The sequence below is a fragment of the Elephas maximus genome, chromosome 3 (assembly GCF_024166365.1).
Source record: "Elephas maximus indicus isolate mEleMax1 chromosome 3, mEleMax1 primary haplotype, whole genome shotgun sequence".
Classification (NCBI taxonomy): domain Eukaryota; kingdom Metazoa; phylum Chordata; class Mammalia; order Proboscidea; family Elephantidae; genus Elephas; species Elephas maximus.
In genome coordinates, this window is record NC_064821.1 from 80,981,097 (window position 1) to 80,998,158 (window position 17,062).

At 40.2% G+C, this 17,062-nt stretch overlaps 1 protein-coding gene across 4 annotated transcripts in view; it reads left to right on the plus strand.

Moving 5' to 3' along the window:
- The window catches only part of MACF1 (microtubule actin crosslinking factor 1), a 378,842-nt gene that overhangs the window by 243,272 nt on the left and 118,508 nt on the right, over positions 1–17,062 (plus strand). For 3 of the 4 annotated variants that reach the window (XM_049878833.1, XM_049878832.1, XM_049878831.1), the window contains 7 exons: positions 958–6,387; positions 6,918–7,067; positions 9,367–9,582; positions 9,669–9,818; positions 11,909–12,142; positions 14,982–15,131; positions 15,821–16,054. In XM_049878833.1, coding sequence (XP_049734790.1) covers positions 958–6,387; positions 6,918–7,067; positions 9,367–9,582; positions 9,669–9,818; positions 11,909–12,142; positions 14,982–15,131; positions 15,821–16,054 — 6,564 coding nt within the window. The remainder of the gene's footprint in view (positions 1–957; positions 6,388–6,917; positions 7,068–9,366; positions 9,583–9,668; positions 9,819–11,908; positions 12,143–14,981; positions 15,132–15,820; positions 16,055–17,062) is intronic. The other variant, XM_049878856.1, reaches the window with a different exon arrangement.

The following is a 17,062-nucleotide window of genomic DNA, read 5'->3' on the forward strand; positions in this document are numbered from 1 at the left end:
CTTTATACACATCTCTTTCTGAATCTGACTGGGGAGGCAGTACAATAGCATAAGATTTAGTTTTGTGACCTTGGTCAAGTTACTCAGCCTCTCTGTACTTTATTTCCTCATCTACAAACTAAAGATTAAAATAATTACTATCATAAGATTGTAAGGATTAAATGTCAGTGCTCAATAAATATATTAAGTGATCAATAAGTGTTATCATAATTGTCGTACTAACATCCTAGTCTGGACCAAAAGAAAAGTTTCTAGTAGTTCCAGGGTCAAGGGCCCCCAGCGTGTTCTCATCCTTGACTTGCTACTTCCAATTCCTAGAGCTAATTTAACTCAGAGCAATTGCTTTAGGAGAAGCTAGCATTGACCACCAAGAGTATGATTGCCCCTTTGCTAAATCACTGCTTGAGTAGTATGTATAGGTCCGTTTTACTGGGATGCATTAGTGTTCTGTGGCTATTGGGCTACTTTAAATCTCTCTTCTAATCCTGTGGACAGTCCTGATGCACTCATCAGCAGGAAAGTGCTACTTCAAGAGTCTTCTGCATGGGTTGCAACACTGAGAAGTTGTTATATGGGGTTGAATTCTCATTTTTTGGGAACTGGTATGTGTCTGTAAGAACCTTTGTGGTGATTTAGTCTTAGAACTTATTTGCCTTCCCCTCCTTTTCACTGCTTGCCACTTTGTAGAACTTATTATTCAGATATGCTTAATGCTACCATCCCTCAAGTAATCAATGAAATTCCGGTCCTATTAAACATTCTGCAGTTTAGAAAAATTCTTTTTTAGCATTAATACTCTACACTTGAGAATGTTTCCTACAAGTTGGGGTGTATTCCAGGCTGGGTTTTCCTGATGGTCAGAATTTAATACAGTTCTTTGAATGACTCCTTTAAATAATTGTGTTTCTCCATTGGCTCTGATTCCATTTTCTTTTTTTTTTTTCATTTTCTTTTTAGGGTTGCAGAGCAGTTGCTGGGGTGATTGACCTAGGCACGGTGGAGATATTTCCCATCTTCAGAGCCATGCAAAAGGGCCTCATTGACCAAGACACAGGCCTTGTGCTCCTGGAATCCCAGGTTATCATGTCTGGCCTCATTGCCCCCGAGACCAGTGAAAAGCTCTCCTTGGAGGAGGGTCTAGCCCGAAACCTCATTAATCCCCAGATGTACCAGCAGCTCCAGGAGCTACAGGATGCTCTGTCCTTAATAAGTGGGCTCACTGAGGGCAAAGGCCCTCTTTCTGTGGTAGAAGCAATTGAAAACAGAATAATCAGTGAGAGAGTTGGACTGAAAATCCTAGAAACTCACCTGGCAACTGGAGGTTTCAGTATCTCCCCCAGTGAGAACTGTATTAACCTAGAGGAGGCTTTTCATCAAGGCCTTATCACTCCACAGCTTCATACAGTTTTGGAGTCTTATTTGAGGTCATCCAAGAATTTGATAGACCCCAACACAGCTGAGAAAATTGGTTTGCTGGACCTGATGCAGAGGTGTATTGTCCACCAGGAATCAGGGTTGAAATTGCTACCTGTCAAGCAATTGGCAGGGGGGATGGTGAGCTTGAAATCGGGCAGGAAGGTTAGCATTTTCCGTGCAGTTCAGGAAGGGCTGATAGATAGGCAGGTCACTGTCCGGCTGCTGGAAGCTCAGCTTTTTGCTGGTGGCATAGTAGATCCAAGAACAGGACACAGACTTACAGTAGAAGAGGCTGTAAGACATAATTTGATTGACCAAGATATGGCCTGTGCTATTCTCATAAGACAGCTTCAAACAGGAGGCATCATAGACAGTGCCACTGGGCAAAGGCTGACAGTAAATGAAGCAGTGAGCAATGATCTAGTAGCTGCAAAGATTGCCCTCGTGATTCTGGAGTCCCTTTGGTCATTCATGGGGTTTCTATGGCCTGAATCTGGAGAAATCCTCCCGATTACAGATGCCTTGGAACAAGGCCTTGTGTCTACTGAACTAGCTCATAAAATCCTCAGTGGCCGACAGCATATTAAGGCTCTGTTTCTACCAGCAACCACAGAGGTTTGGTCCTGGAAGAAAGCAATAGAGAATGGGATCTTGGACAAAGATCTTGCCGATAACTTAAAGTCAGTTTGCATACCTGATGTGATGCCTCACATGCAATTAGCAGACTCTTCGGAACAAAGCAAATTAGGCATTAATCCTGGAGCAGCAGCTCTACCGTGCAGCACGGGCCAAACTGAGGGCATAGCAAGCCACAGGGAGAAGCTGTTGTTTCAACTAATGACTCACAGCTATATTAATGTGAGGGATGGACAGAGGTTGCTCCTGTTAGACAAAGAGCTGATAGAGACACTAACACCAAGAGATGGATCTCAAACAAGTCCTCCAGAAGTATTTGGAATTGGGCATCAAAGACTAGAAGCTCCTGAGGAATTACAAAAATCAGCTAATGTGAAAAGTACAGAAGCTTTCTATGATGGGCTGACCTTGAGGCCACATGAGTTCCAGGTTTTTTCTCAGAAGAAAGAATATCTTGATCAGAAAAGTTGCACTGAAGCAAAAGGTACACAGACCATTGTAGAAACAGAAGATTCCTTTATCGAGAACCCTGGAAAGGACCTGTTTGGAGGGGAACAAAAAGTGAGAAATCCAAATGTTAACACTTTAAAGGTCATAAATAAAGTTAAATCAGAGTTACAAAGACAGTTGTTAGGTACCAAAAAGGGAGACCGAACAGAAGTATCCACTAGAGAAAATGTCAGCAGTGGTCAAGAAACAGAGGGTTTGTGCTTAGCACTTGACAGAGATCCTTTTCCTGTTGAAACACCAGCAGAAGAATGGCAGGCTCTCAGAAAGACATCTTTTACCTGCCAGAAAGAACAAGCACACACACTTCAGACTGAACATATTCCAGGTGAAACTGGAAGAACTCTCATAAAATCCCAAGACAAAAAGTCGCAATTTCAGGTAGAGAAAACTCTACATTTAGAATCTGAATTAAAGTGTGAAAATGACATGAATATCCAGTCTCTGGACAAAAAGAAAGTTGTGAATAAAATGCCCTTGGATAGGGATGACCATAAACAAAGTCAAGAAGGAGAAAACATTGCAGGCGGCAGTTTTAGAATGACGTTAGGAAAGAGAGGTGAGGAAGATGATGGTAGTGAAACCTGCCTCTCATGCAGTCGTCCTTCGGAATTGCTTGAAGAAACTACCTTAAATATATTATCTGCACAGTTACTAGATGGTGGCATCTTTCATGAACAAACGGGTCAGAAGCTCTTAGTAAATGAAGCGATAGCCCAAGGCATCGTGCCCAGTCATACTGCTGTGAAACTTATGGGAAAGTTTAAAATGTTTCGGGGCTTCTTTGACTCTCAGACCCATGAGTCTTTCACAACTGAAGAAATCATTGATGAAGGTCTGATGGATGAGAAACTGTTACATAATGTCCTCATGCCAGACAAAGCTATAAGTGGTGTCTTAGATCCCCGTACCCACACACTCTGCTCTGTGAAGGATGCAGTTGCGGTTGGACTACTTGACAAGCAAACAGCCACTAGAATTTTAGAGGGGCAGGTGGTGACAGGTGGAATTGTTGATGTGAAACGAGGCAAAAAAGTTTCAGTAACTTTGGCCTCAAATCTTGGCTTGGTGGACAGTGATGACCAGGCAGAGCTTATAAGTCTAGAGAAAGCTTCCAAAGGCAGAGATTCTGAAAAAACAATTAGGGAGAGATTAATCAACTTACAAATGGAAACAACTGGCATTATGGACCCTGATACCAAAGCCCCTTTAACAGTTGTGCATGCCATTGACAGAGGTCTTTTGGAGAGAGATGAGGCCATTCAGTTATTGACTAAGCAAGTAGTAGATGGAGGTATCATTCACCATGTATCTGGGATGAGACTTTCTGTTGATAATGCCCTTAAACATGGCTTGATTGATGAAGATTTATGCAGGCAACTCAAAAAAGTTGAGAACTTAAACCTCCGTCAGTTTTTGCATCCTGGAACAAAGGAAACTATTTCCCTCCCTGAAGCCATAAAGTTAGATCTTATTACTCCAGACTTGAAAAGGGAAATCCAAGAAATTCAGTCCTTGACTGGAAACTTTGTAGATCTCATTTCTGGCCAGAGATTGACCTTGGCAGAAGCCAAAAAAGAAGGGCTGTTAACTAATGAAGCAATATTGTCTTCAGGAATGATGCATGGGATTGTAGATCCTGAGAATTACAGAATTGTTCCCTATTCAGAATTAGTAAAGAAATGTAAGATTGATATTGAATCTGGGCAGAGATATCTAGAAGTAATTCCCTTTTCCGACATCAAAGATGGGATTAGTGGCAAGGCACTTACATTGCCTGAAGCAGCTCAGCTTGGAAAAGTAGACTTTGCTCCTACACTGAGGGTTCTGGAAGCCCAGGCAAATACTGGTGGAATCATAGATACTGCTACAGGAAAAAGACTGACACTAGCATCAGCTTTGGAACAGAAATTGGTAGATGAAAACATGGTCAGAATTATTGCATCTCATCAAGTGTCAAATGGAGGAATTGTTGACGTATTTAATGATCAGAGGGTGAATTTAAAGGAAGCTATTGAGAAAAGATTGATCAGCCCTGAACTGGCAACTATGATCCAAGTAGATACTTCAGACCCCTATGATCATAGGGCTCAGATTGAAAAGCATGATGGAACTGAAGTATGTGAATTAAAGAGTGAATTTCTAAGAAAGGAAATGTTAATTGCTTGTGATCAGGCTGCTGAAATGAGTTGTGATAAAGGAGAAACTAAGAGAATATTTCAAATTCAAAGTCGATCTGTAGAAGAAACAACTAAATTGAGACTTCCTGTTGGGGAACGGGCTAAAAAGGCCAGGAAAGTTCTGTTAAGAGAATCACAATACAAAGATCAAGGTGAGACGGGAGCTTCTCCAGATGCTGAAGGATCTGCCAGCGTCGTGATTTCTGGTAACCTTAAAGGTCAATCCTTGGACCAAGTTTCAGTAGAACACCCTCACTCAGAAGTTTGTAATTTTAAACTCGAAGAGTTCATTCAGGATAACATGGGAAACAATACAAATAAAGAGCAGGAAAAAATAGTAACAAAAGTAGAAATTATCTCTCATATGAAGCAGCCTACTTCAGGTCTGGATTCTAAAGAAGTAAGAGAAAACCAAAGGGAAATGATTTCAAAAGTACAAGAATCAAATTGTGAAACTTCAAGCAAATTGCTAAGTGAACAGGCTTCTCAGGAGCCAGTGAATATCCAAGTGAAAAATAAAAGAGAGAAGAGGGAGATGGTTTTAGAGGAGAGTGTCAAAACATGCACACCAGCAGTTCTTTCAGAAGAAGAGTTGAACCAGGAAACTGGCATTAGAGATGAACATGACTTTAATATAAAGAGTCAGCCTATGGAAATAATCATACCTGAAAGAAGGAAAGAAGCTGATAGAGAGCTGGGATTTTCCATTATTTGTAAAGCTAAAGACTCATCTTCCCAAATGGTATCCAAAGGAATTCCTATAAGAAATCAAGATGCTTTAACATTCTTCAATTTGAAACAGGCCAACGAAGGAGAAGTCAAAAATTTAAGCGTCTGTTTGACTTCAAAACCAGAAGAAAATTTATTTCAGGAAATTACCGTTGGGACACAGAGTGAGCCATCCTCTTCTATGACCCTGAGACCTGAAGGATTGCGCTACCAAGAATCAGTTGGAGAAGCCCAAGATGCAGACAGATCCCAAATTTCCAAAGCAGACAAGTCATTCCAAGGAACCACGAGGCAAGAGACCAACTATTATCAAGATTCCTGTGTTACTTTTAAATCTAAGGAAACCAAAGATTTGATTTTCTCATCTAATGAATGTAAAGAAAAGTCACACCAAGAAGTAATTTTTGACTCAGCAAAAGCTCTGAAGTTGGAAGATACTACAGTTTCCAGAGTAGACCCAAAAGAGGTCAGTTATCTGGAATTCTCAGACAGAAAGGACCTTAATCATCAGGACAGAAAAAGTGATCATGAACTTTGTGGAATTTCCCAATGTAATGTAGCAACAACTCAGGAAATAACTGGAGAGAAATTTCTAGAAATTGCAAATTCTCCAATTACAGACTCAGAAGCAGGGTCTCTTGAAGGCATAGTGACTCAGGACGGTCCCAGAGTTTTGGTGTCCCTTCTTCCAGAGAAACTGTTAAAAAATGTGTCACAGAAAGAGATTACAGGGCAACAGGATGCCATTGCTAGCCCCACTATTCCAGAGACCAGTGCAGAAAAGACAATGCCCCTAGCATCATGCCCTACAAAGAAGATGGATGAGAAGACGCTACACGAAGAGCTCAGAGAGAGTCCTGGCAGTGAGCAAACTCCTTTTCATGAAGGTGTAAACCTGGAGCCCTTCAAAGCAACTAAGGTAAGTGTTCAGGGGTGTATGTGCATATTTTTTAGATATACCTAGTTTAATGCTAAAATTGTTAACTGGATACTGAGTTTACGTATGTATGATCATATGCATGCATACATTTTAGGGCAGTAGAAGATTTTCTAAGATGTAACTGAGCTTATAGTCTGCTTATAGCACCATTGTTGGAAATTAGACAATGGCTCCAAATGTCTTCCTGAAAGTTGCAAGTTTGAAGTTAGTAACCAACATGGGGATTAACTTGAAATACTGGGTGATACTACCTGAAGTCAAAATAGCTTTTGGAAATGTTTGCAAAATGTTGCTTATTGGTTGCCAATTACCAGCTTTTGGTCCTTGAGGAAGTTAGTATAATCATTTTTTGTCTACTGATTTGAGACAATTTAGACAAAATAACATATTTTATTTCTCCCCACTATATATAATGCTTTTTATTTCTGTCTAACAAGAAAACTTTGCTTTGAAAAGCAGATTGAAAGGAGACTGTCAGAGCTGAGTGAGTTTTCTTATTGGTTCCATAGAATGTATATAACCGGCAACTCTGTCTAGAACATGATGAGAAGCTAGTATCCTATCTGTCTCTGTTACGGGACATTGAAATGAGGACCAAACAGATTCAATCTCTGGAGCTAAACCTGACAGAGCTAGAGGATCTGCTATGTCAGGCCAAGGTAGGTTCTCAGAGACTTCTACCAGGCCCACTGGCTTCGAGATAGCTGGTTCCATCTTCCTAGGAGATTCCAGGACTTAAAAGGACCTGATTGGTACTCTGTTCCAGGGTAAACAATCTCAAACCCTTGTCTGATAATTGTGGAATGGGCTAGGTTTAGATAGACTGGACAAGATTTGTAATGGACAGGCTTGGATAGACTTTGGATAAACTTGGCTATGAATCTAATTGTGTAATCTTGGATTAAATGAAGTAATTTGATGGCACAGTGATTGGTTAGGGAACTGTTGTAGTAATTCAAGCAAAAAATGTTGAGGGCTTGACTTTGGGTTAAAAATAGTAGATTGAATGAATGTATAAATTAATCTCTGTTACTTCCCCAAACTCCACTGAATGTATTTGCTAAATAAAACACATAAACTCACAAGGAGAAAGAGAGCAAGAGTGGAGAAAACAGCAGTAAAGTTTTAGAAGTTAGAAAGCAGATAGATGGTAGGATGGTAAGTGACTTAACAGAACAGTCAAAACTGAATCTTAATCTTACAGCGGAGGAAGCTAAGAAATAATCAGATTTACACTGCAGAATCCCCCAAAGGCTCAGAAATTGGTAGTACCAGAAAGCAGAGGTGAAAATGAGTCTGAAAACAAGGGGTAATTGGTTGAAAGTCTGTTTAAGAAGCAATTTGACTTTTCATCTCCAGCTTGCTTCACATAGCCTGGCAGCTGCTCCTACCCCACTGCAGCAGAAAACTGGAGGTTTATCCTCTGAGGAAAAGTAATACAGGGTAGCTCTAGATGTAGGGAGATCAGCCACAGTTGAAGGCAAGGATTCCATACTGATACGGTAGGATTAACTGAAAGTTCACATACTGAATCTTGAGCTCCAGCCTTCTTTCCCCCATGGTAGTCAAACCATGGGTACCCAAGCGAAAAGACCTAACAGTACTGACAAGAGTGGTTTCCCAACTTAATAGCCCAACTTCATCATCCTTAATGAAAACTATAGTCAACAAATTCCCACCTCTGAATGTAGAGTTTCTGGTCTGCTTTTTGGGGCATTACTCTCAGACATGAGCATCCAGAAAGCTTCTAATACAAAAGATAGGCCAAAACAAAAAAATAAATAAGAAAAAGAAATTTGGAGGAAATAGAGACTACTCTCGAAGAAAAATGTGTTAAAAAATATCACCATTTAAAGGACAAAAAGTAGATTGAAAAGGTGTAACCGTAGATCTTAGAAGAAAACCAGGTAAGAGTGGTCTCATGGAAACCAAAGGAGGAGAGACTCAAGGGTGGAATAGTCAACAGTTTTAAATCCTGCAGGGAGACTGAACACAATGAAGACTAAAATGGGAATTTAACACGTGGAAAGTCATTGGTGAACTTGATAAGAATGGGTTCAATGGAGTGATGAGGGTATAAACCAGCTTGCCGTGGGTTGAGAGTAAATGGGAGGTTAGAAGGTAGAGGCAATTAATGTAGACCATTCTTTCTAGAAGCTTGATTGTGCAGGCAAGGAAAGAGATAAAACAGCAGGTAGGGGAGATGGACTGAGAGAGAAATGAAATTTTATTCAGATGAAATAGTTCTCGAATGGATTTTGGGGCTGAGGAGAAAGAATCAATAAGGAGAATTGAAGTTATAAGGGAAAGGGAGTGATAATGGATGGGAGGAGAACTGAAGTTATAAGGGAAAAGGAGTGATAACGGATGGGATGGGATCCCTGAAGGCATAGAAAGGTATGGAATTAAATAGCCAATGAGAGAGAAGGAAAATAGTTCTTTGACTGAAACTGGATTGGAGTCACAATGAGCACAGAGATTTTAGAGGTTTAGAGTTCTGGGTGCTGTCAGTACCCAGAGTATGGCTTTGGGTAGGGTGGCTGAAGGGGAATTAAGGATGGTGCCCAGAAGAACCATGACACATTTCTACAGCTTTTTTTTTTTTTGGCTTCTCTATTTAGGACCGGAATATTATAGACTATATAAGCTCAAAGCGTGGTTTGTGGGGATATTTTTATGTTCTTTTTTTTTTGTTGTTGTTCTGTCCCCTTGGAGTTTGAAGTGGAAGAGACATCCTTTTGATGGACTTATTTTACAGCTTACGAAGCAGGTCAAGTCTGCATAACAGCTCCTTGGAAAAAGGCATAATGACACTTGGGGAGGCAGCAAGTGGTATTGGAGGGAGCAGTGAGCTGAGTCAGAAAACCTGAATTCAAGTCCTGGCTCTACTGCCTAGAGCTGATTCTCAGCTGATTCTCTAGCCTTGATTTTGGAGGTAACTCCACCCTCTCCCCTCAGGTATTAGACAGGGAGCTAAAGGATTTGTCCACTCTGGTGAGTCAGGAATTGGAGTGTGTGGATCAGATTATCGTCAGCCAGCCTCAAGAAGTACCTGCTCAATTGTTGAAGGCTCTAGAGAAAGATGCTAAGAATCTTCAAAAGTCTCTCAGCTCTGTGACTGACATTTGGAGTTCCAGGCTACTCAACCTCCAGAATGTTGTGGACGTGAAAAAGGTAGTTTCTTGTTTTTATTTATAAACATTCACAAGGTCTGGGCAGGCTTGGAGATTTTTGTAATCCAATTTGCCATTATTTCTTAGACTAAAATGTTAAATCAGCAAGTACAGCTGGAAGACAAACTGCAAGAGCTTAAGGCCTGGGTTGGCAATACCAATCTTACTTTGAACAGCAAGGAATATAACAATGCCACAGATGCTGACAGCCTGAATCACTGTCTCCAGCAGTATGAGGTAAACTTGTCACCTGTCCTGAAGCATGTTTATTTATCCTTGTAGTTTTATCAATTTTATTTTCCTACTAGGTAAAGCAGTATCTATACTTATTCTTCTTAGAAAGTATGATTTTCCATTTCAGAAATAAAGCCCAGTATTCAGTTTTTTAAGTTATCATACCCCTAGAGCTTTTGTGATGACTATTTCTCTTTTCAGTTATTCTCTGAGAGTCTGTACAAAAAACCAAACCAAACCCATTGTCATCAAGTCAATTCTGACTCATAGTGACCCTGTAGGACAGAGTACAACTGCCCCATAGGGTTTCCCAGGAGCAGCTGGTAGATTCAAACTGCTGACCTTTTGGTTAGCAGCCAGACAGTTAACCTCTGTGCCACCAGGTTTCCTAGAGTCTACATAATGGCCTAGTATTATAAACTTCAGCTCCTCTTTATAATTGAGCTTCTGTGATCTGTTGCTAGTTTCCATTTTGTCAAAGAACTAATTCATTCTGTCCCTCCCCCACTTCAGAAGAATTTTTAATCTATGATCTAAAGCATGGGTTGACAAACCTTCTATCAAGGACCAATTAGTAAATATCTTAGGCTTTGTGAGCCGTATGGTTTCTGTTAAAACCACACAACTCTGCCAATGTAGGTGAAAGCAGCCTTAGACTCTGCGTAAGCAAATGGGTCCTTTTCTTCTTGCTAGACTCCAAATTAATAGATGCTTTTTATAAGTCAGTGAGAGGAAAAAACTCTAAAGTACATATGAGCGAGAAGGATTTTTTTTCCCCAACATTGTTCTTACTTTTTATTCTACTCGATATAATATCACATATTTTTATTACTTACACCAGTTTACGTGCCCTCTGCTATAGAAGTCCTTCACCTTCAAGTGTTTTTAAAGTCAGAGCAGAACTGGAGATGCCCCCTCCTTCTGTCCCGTCCTCTCCCTTCTCCCCAAACTTAAGAGAAGCAGACATAAGTGTCTGTGGTCAGAGTCCTTGAATAAAAGCTTATCCTCTTGCAAGAGTTTCCTCCATCTTTCATACCTGTTTACAGCATAGTAATGATAACCAAATATAACATTTCCTTTCTCATTTGGGGGAGAAAGTAACAGACTTTCCCTGTTCTCTTACAAGATATTACAAGAAGCCAGCGTGAAGAAATTCCTATGATGTAGTATGAGATATAAAGACACAAAGTCTTATGTATTGGTTCCTTCTCCTAGTTACAACTTAAAAGAACTCTCTTTTGGAAAGAGAATTAACATTCTAAGCCTCTTTTCCTAGAGAGCTTCCCAGACCCGTGTGTTCACAAATGAAGGAAGCATTCTCTTATGATAAATACCAAGGAAGTTCCCCTTGCCTGCTTTGCAGGACTATCCACAGGTCCCCTGACTACTCCCAGTTTCAGAGTGATAGAGCTGTAGATATCTTGCTTGTTTTTACTGCATCCAATGTAACACGGCTGATGAAAAGGAAATGTTTGCAGAAAAATTGCATACTTCTGATCGATTTTCTGAAAATTATTCTAGCGTTTTAGCAGTTTTTACTGCTTTAAAGGAGCAATATAATAAGCAAGTCTGACTGTAATCTTTCACAGTTTTAACGTGTGTAAGCAATGTTATTTACTCTAAAAATCAATTCTTAGTGAACCACACAAAAATTGCCTATTTCTCTGTACTGGCCTACCAGTTCTTCTGGACAAATACAAATAGATATTTGAACCTAAGAAAATACAATGAGAAAGGCGAATCTCATACCAGAAATTCATGTTGGACTTTCCAAAATGTTCTTGTTTTTAATTTGCACATATTTTGGACTAGCAATAGTATAGTTCTGTTAGCATAAATAATTGAAATTCTTCTGCATTTAGAAGTCAAAACCCAGTAAAGGAAACTTAATTGTTATTTATGAGGAGTTTGGAGAGACCAGAAGTAGAGATTTCCAACATTAGGTTGGCCCTAAAAACCGTCAGTGTGGATTATGAAAATACAAGAAATTAACCTTTCTCATTCATTCTTTGATTAGAGCAAGTAGGTATTATGTGGGTAGAGAAATACAAATTTTATTTTTCTCTTTTGTTCCCTTTTTCTGCTTGCCTTAGGATTTGAAACAGCCCATGGCTGAAAGGAAATCTCAGCTGGATGCTCTTGCTTTTGATATTCAATTTTTTATCTCTGAGCACGCCCAGGACTTGTCCCCTCAGCAGAACCGACAGATGCTGAGGCTTCTGAATGAGCTGCAGAGGTCCTTCCAGGACCTTGCCGAGCAGACTGCAACCCAGATGGATGTCTTGCAGGGCCATCTTCGACAATTGAAGCAGGCAGCCCAGGTTAAGGTCAGACAGAACCAGCAGCTGGACTCTATTTGTCTTTTGGGATGTCCTGTGTCTTTGGGTTTTCTGGCCAGACTCCATCCATCATGATTCCAGGAACCTGGGTTTACCAATTTTGATATTTTATGTCTTTCAGGCCAGTATAGTTCTGGTCCCAGAGGCAGCTGTTCTGGCTGTTTTTCTTGCCGTGTTTTTGGTTTTGTGTGTGAGAGTACTGTGTGTTTACATGTGAATGCATGTGCAAATGTTTACTTTTTAGTGAGACTACCCTCACTGTGTCTCATTGTCTCTGACTTTCAAATGAAAATCGTACAGCTAGCCCTTTCTTTCCTGACTTTCTCCCTTAGCCTCCTTCTGAGAGTTGTTAGGAACATTTAGATACTCTGAAATCTTGAGAAAAATGATTCTAAAATCAGTTTTATCCTGGGGCTTATCAAATGATTTACAATAAGATTTCTTGTCAGCTTTAAACAGCTGACACATTTTTATCAGAATTATATTAATTTTTAGCACCTCTTTTATTATTATTATTTTCTAGCACCTTTCTTCACACTGTAGTGTCCAGTGCCTGTTCAACCATGGAAAATAATGTGCAGTATGTGGAAGCAGGGGTGATTAAATTTTGAAAAAACGCTGTAACCAGCCTATCATCTTCCATTACAACTCTCTCCTGGCAAAACTCAACACAGTTACATTAATAGTAACATCATTTCTGCTATTTGAAAAAGCTGGCATACAGCAAAATATTATAATTGTCATTGTTAACAACAAATATGTCCTAACCAAAACCCACTGCTGTTGTGTCCATTCTGACTCATAGCAACCCTGTAAGACAGAGTGGAACTGTCCCATAAGGTTTCCAAGGAGTGGCTGGTGGATTCAAACTGCCAGCCTTTTGGTTAGCAGCCACACTCTTAACCACTGCACTACCAGGGCTCCAAATACACACTAGGGGCTCCTTTATTAAATATTGTGTAAAATAGAATTGAGGATGGATACATAGATAGACAGACAGACAGACAGATGTGGAGGGAGAGAAGGAGAAGGGGGAAGAGAAGGAGGGAGGAAGGAAAAAAGGAAGGATGAATTGAGCTTTGGAGCCAGGCTTAAAGGAAATTAGTCAATACCATACATCCACCATCACTGCTTAGTTATTTCAACTACAGGCAGTCCTTGGGTTACCAACGTCCAACTTATGTACAACCTGTGGTTACAAACCAGCCCCTGTAAAGCCTATTGTATTAAAAATTTGAGGCACATACAACGGTTCATAATAACAAATGGGTGCTACTTTTCAACATGCATCAAAATACTATTATTATTATATTGTTATATTAAAGATGTTTTAGTGTATTTTGGAATTGTTTCTTTAATGTTTTCTATGCATAGAAAGGTACACTATATACTAAGACAAATATTTGACTATCTGACATTAGATATGAACCATATCCAACTGTTCCAACTTATGTACAAATTTGACTTAAAGACAGACTTAGGAACGGAACTCATTCATAATCCAGGGACTGCCTGTGTATTGAAATTGAAATGCTTTCGTTACCTTCCAAATCTCAAAGCTTGCAAGTCCCTTACTTAGGAATTTGTAGAGCATGGTTTAAAAAAAAAAAAAAATGTGGATAATTAATGAAGTAGTATTGGTCTGAGCACTTTAAGACACAGCCCAGATCCAGGGTAGGCTTCTGAACTGCACCAGATGATAGAACTGCATGCGAATATTCTCCCTGAGCACATAATTAATTCCACAGTTTATTAACGTTATTGTCAGAAATGCTCTGCTTCTCTATATTTTCCCTGAATGCTTGTGTCTGTCTGTGTTAACTTGTTTGCTTTGCTTTTTTCAGATTCAGTCTGCACCCATCCTAACCCATGAAGATCCCGTTTTACAGCTGAAGAGCTCTTAGGAGTTCTCTTCCAGAGCCCTTGTATTTGTCCTAAAGATGGGGAGAGAGGGCCGATTTGGGCGCCTGTTTGTAAGTGCAGGTGACTAAAACGCCATCAAAAGGTAGACACTGGTGGAAAATGGTTTTAGAAGGATGGTCAGGAGAACACATCATGCTCAATTGCTCGATCAGGTGCTTTAGTGTCATGCAAGTGAGATGAGATCTGGAGAAAGGATCAGGCACAGACACGTACTCCCTCCCTCCCCTTGGACCTGGCTTTTCCCTTTGATATCACTGTAGGCACCTGAAGGACTAAGCCAGTTGCTATTCCTGGGCAATTTCCTTCTACTCAAAATAGCCAACTCAAGGCCCTCATGCCTGGCATGTAATCATTGTATTTAATGGACTTCTGCATGTGTGAGATGTTTGATTTATAAAGTCAGTTCAATTATTAAGAAAATAAATTAGCTTATGAATTATCCAGATCCTTGATTTTCCCTCCTAGTCCAGTTCTTCTAATTTTCCATATTTTGACTTAATATGTAGCAGACCCCCTGGTTCTAGTGGAGGAGGTGATCAGAACCACTAGTTTATTGTCACCACCAATTATCATCTATGGATTTCAAGCATAGAGGCTCTCTGCTCTCCATTTCCAAGCACAGTAACAGCAGCCTGGCAAAAAAGCCCCAAGCCAAAACTTGAACTAGGAACATTCTGTCCTGAAATTACCTGTGGTTATCATCCAGACCATAGGCCATAGTCAGCAGACCATCCAAATAAGGGGAGCTTCTGAGTATGATTTCTGTGCCTTTTCCTGTTCCATTCTCCCACCAACTTCTCCATCTTTGATATGTAACCTTCCTGTTTTACATTTCAGGAGATTATCTTATGTTTGTGAAATGAGAATTACTGATTGTCTCTTGATCCCCTTTCATTTTAATTAGACCCTGCAGAAACAACAGAATACCTGTCACCAGAAACTGGAGGATCTTTGCAACTGGGTAGGACAGGCAGAAAGAACACTGGTGGGCCACCAAGGCAGAGCCACCCAACAGGACCTGTCTGTCTTGCAGAAGAACCAAAGTGACTTGAAGGTCAGTGTGAGTTAATCCATTTTTTTCATTCCTTCAGCAGGTATTCATAAAGACTTGCTGTGTGCCAGTTAAGAATTGTGTCCAACTGAGAAATAAGAATATGCAGGAGTTACTGCATGAAGGGGTGGGAGGAGGAAGAAGGCATACCAGGCAGAGGCCTCTGTGTTGGACTTGAGATAGGAATGGGATAGATCACAACATAGTCAAGGAACTGAAGGAAGGGTAGTTTGGCTGGGCTTAAAGAATAAGGGAAGACTGATGAAAAGACAAGGCTGGAGAGGTAGGTGGGAACTAGATTATGATGGTCCTTTTAGGTCACAGTAAGGATAATGGGTGATAACCAGGAGAGGTAAAGGACCAGCCAGGCCTCAACTCAGCTAGAATCATGCTATCAACTCTTCTTTATAGAAGAATGATGTCTCTGAGGATAACTCATTGCAAAATAAAAATCTCTGCTATTTAGCATGTTTATGGGCAGTTTCCTTTTTGCTTTCATTAAGTATTTGCTTAGAAAATTAAATATTTTAAAATTTCTTTGCATTGGTTTAGGCTTACACCTTAAGCAAACTCTAGTCAGGGCCATAAATCTGTTGCAGAAATGTCATCCTAGCCATTCCGTCTTTGTACTGTTAGAGAGGTTAGAAATACCAAAGTGGAAGGCTCTACCATCCCTCTTTTCATGTGTTAAGGATTTACAAGATGACATTCAGAGTCATGCCACCTCATTTGCCAGTGTTGTCAAAGACATTGAAGGGTTCCTGGAAGAGAACCAGACCAAGCTGAGCCCCCAGGAGTTGACAGCTCTTCGGGAAAAACTTCATCAGGCTAAGGAGCAATATGAGGCTCTCCAGGGTCGGACACGGGTGGCCCAGAAGGAGCTGGAGGAAGCAGTGACCTCAGCCTTACAGCAACAGACTGAAAAGGTATCCAGACTGCTGTAACACTTGACATTTAAAAAAAAAAATTTTTTTTTTTTTGGTACCCATACAGAATGAGAGCGTAGAATCACAATAAAGGGCTGCTTTAGGATCTGGTTGGTGAGTCCATCTTTATTTTTACAAGAAACATCCAGAAGAACTCTTAAATCAGGAGTAATTGGTAGGGACTGTGTGTGTGTGCACGCACACACGCACACACAGAGAAAGATTGCTATCTGTGTACTCAATACTCTGGCTAATTAGAAAAGCACTACCTTAGTTAGGAAGGGTAGTACATAGTAAGTACATTGTTACAATGAGAATCATGGCACCGGGGTAACCAAAGAGAAGGTAAAGTCTGAAAGGGTCTTCTGCACCTCCCTTAGCACTGGCAGTTTGAATTGGAATCCTTTGGCTGTGGGCTCTGACCCTAGTGAGGAAGGTAGAGAACATGGACAAGAGGAAATAATTTACCTGAAGATGAATTCTGAAATACATGAATGTACTACTTGTTAATTAACAAATACAGGTAGTAAATAAACAAATTGACATAACCTATTAACTCAAATATTTGAATCAGAAAATAAAATTTGAGAGACAAATTTAAGAACTCAGTGTTCTGTTTGGCAGACAAAAGGATGAGAGAAATCTGCCTTAATCTGCCTTTCCCTTTGGGACGAGCAGCCAGATAATTGAGTGTGACTGTGCTGTTTCTAACCCTCCCAGTGTGCCACATCTGTGTACCTATTTCTTACCCTCCCAGTGTGCCACTTCTGTGTCCGTAGAATGGATTCTCTGAAGCCTTGCTGCGGTGGGAGGACTAAATGATTTTTTAATAAAAGCCTTTTCAAATTCTGGGGTTTGCCTTTTTTCTTGATATTAAGCAGTAAAACATAGAAGAAATTTAGAGGTCATTTTAAATAATTATTTTTTAACAGATTTTAGATGTTTTCTTTTTTGTGTGTCCAAAGATTTTATATCCAGTCTTAGAGCTTTTCTTTTTTCTTTAGCATA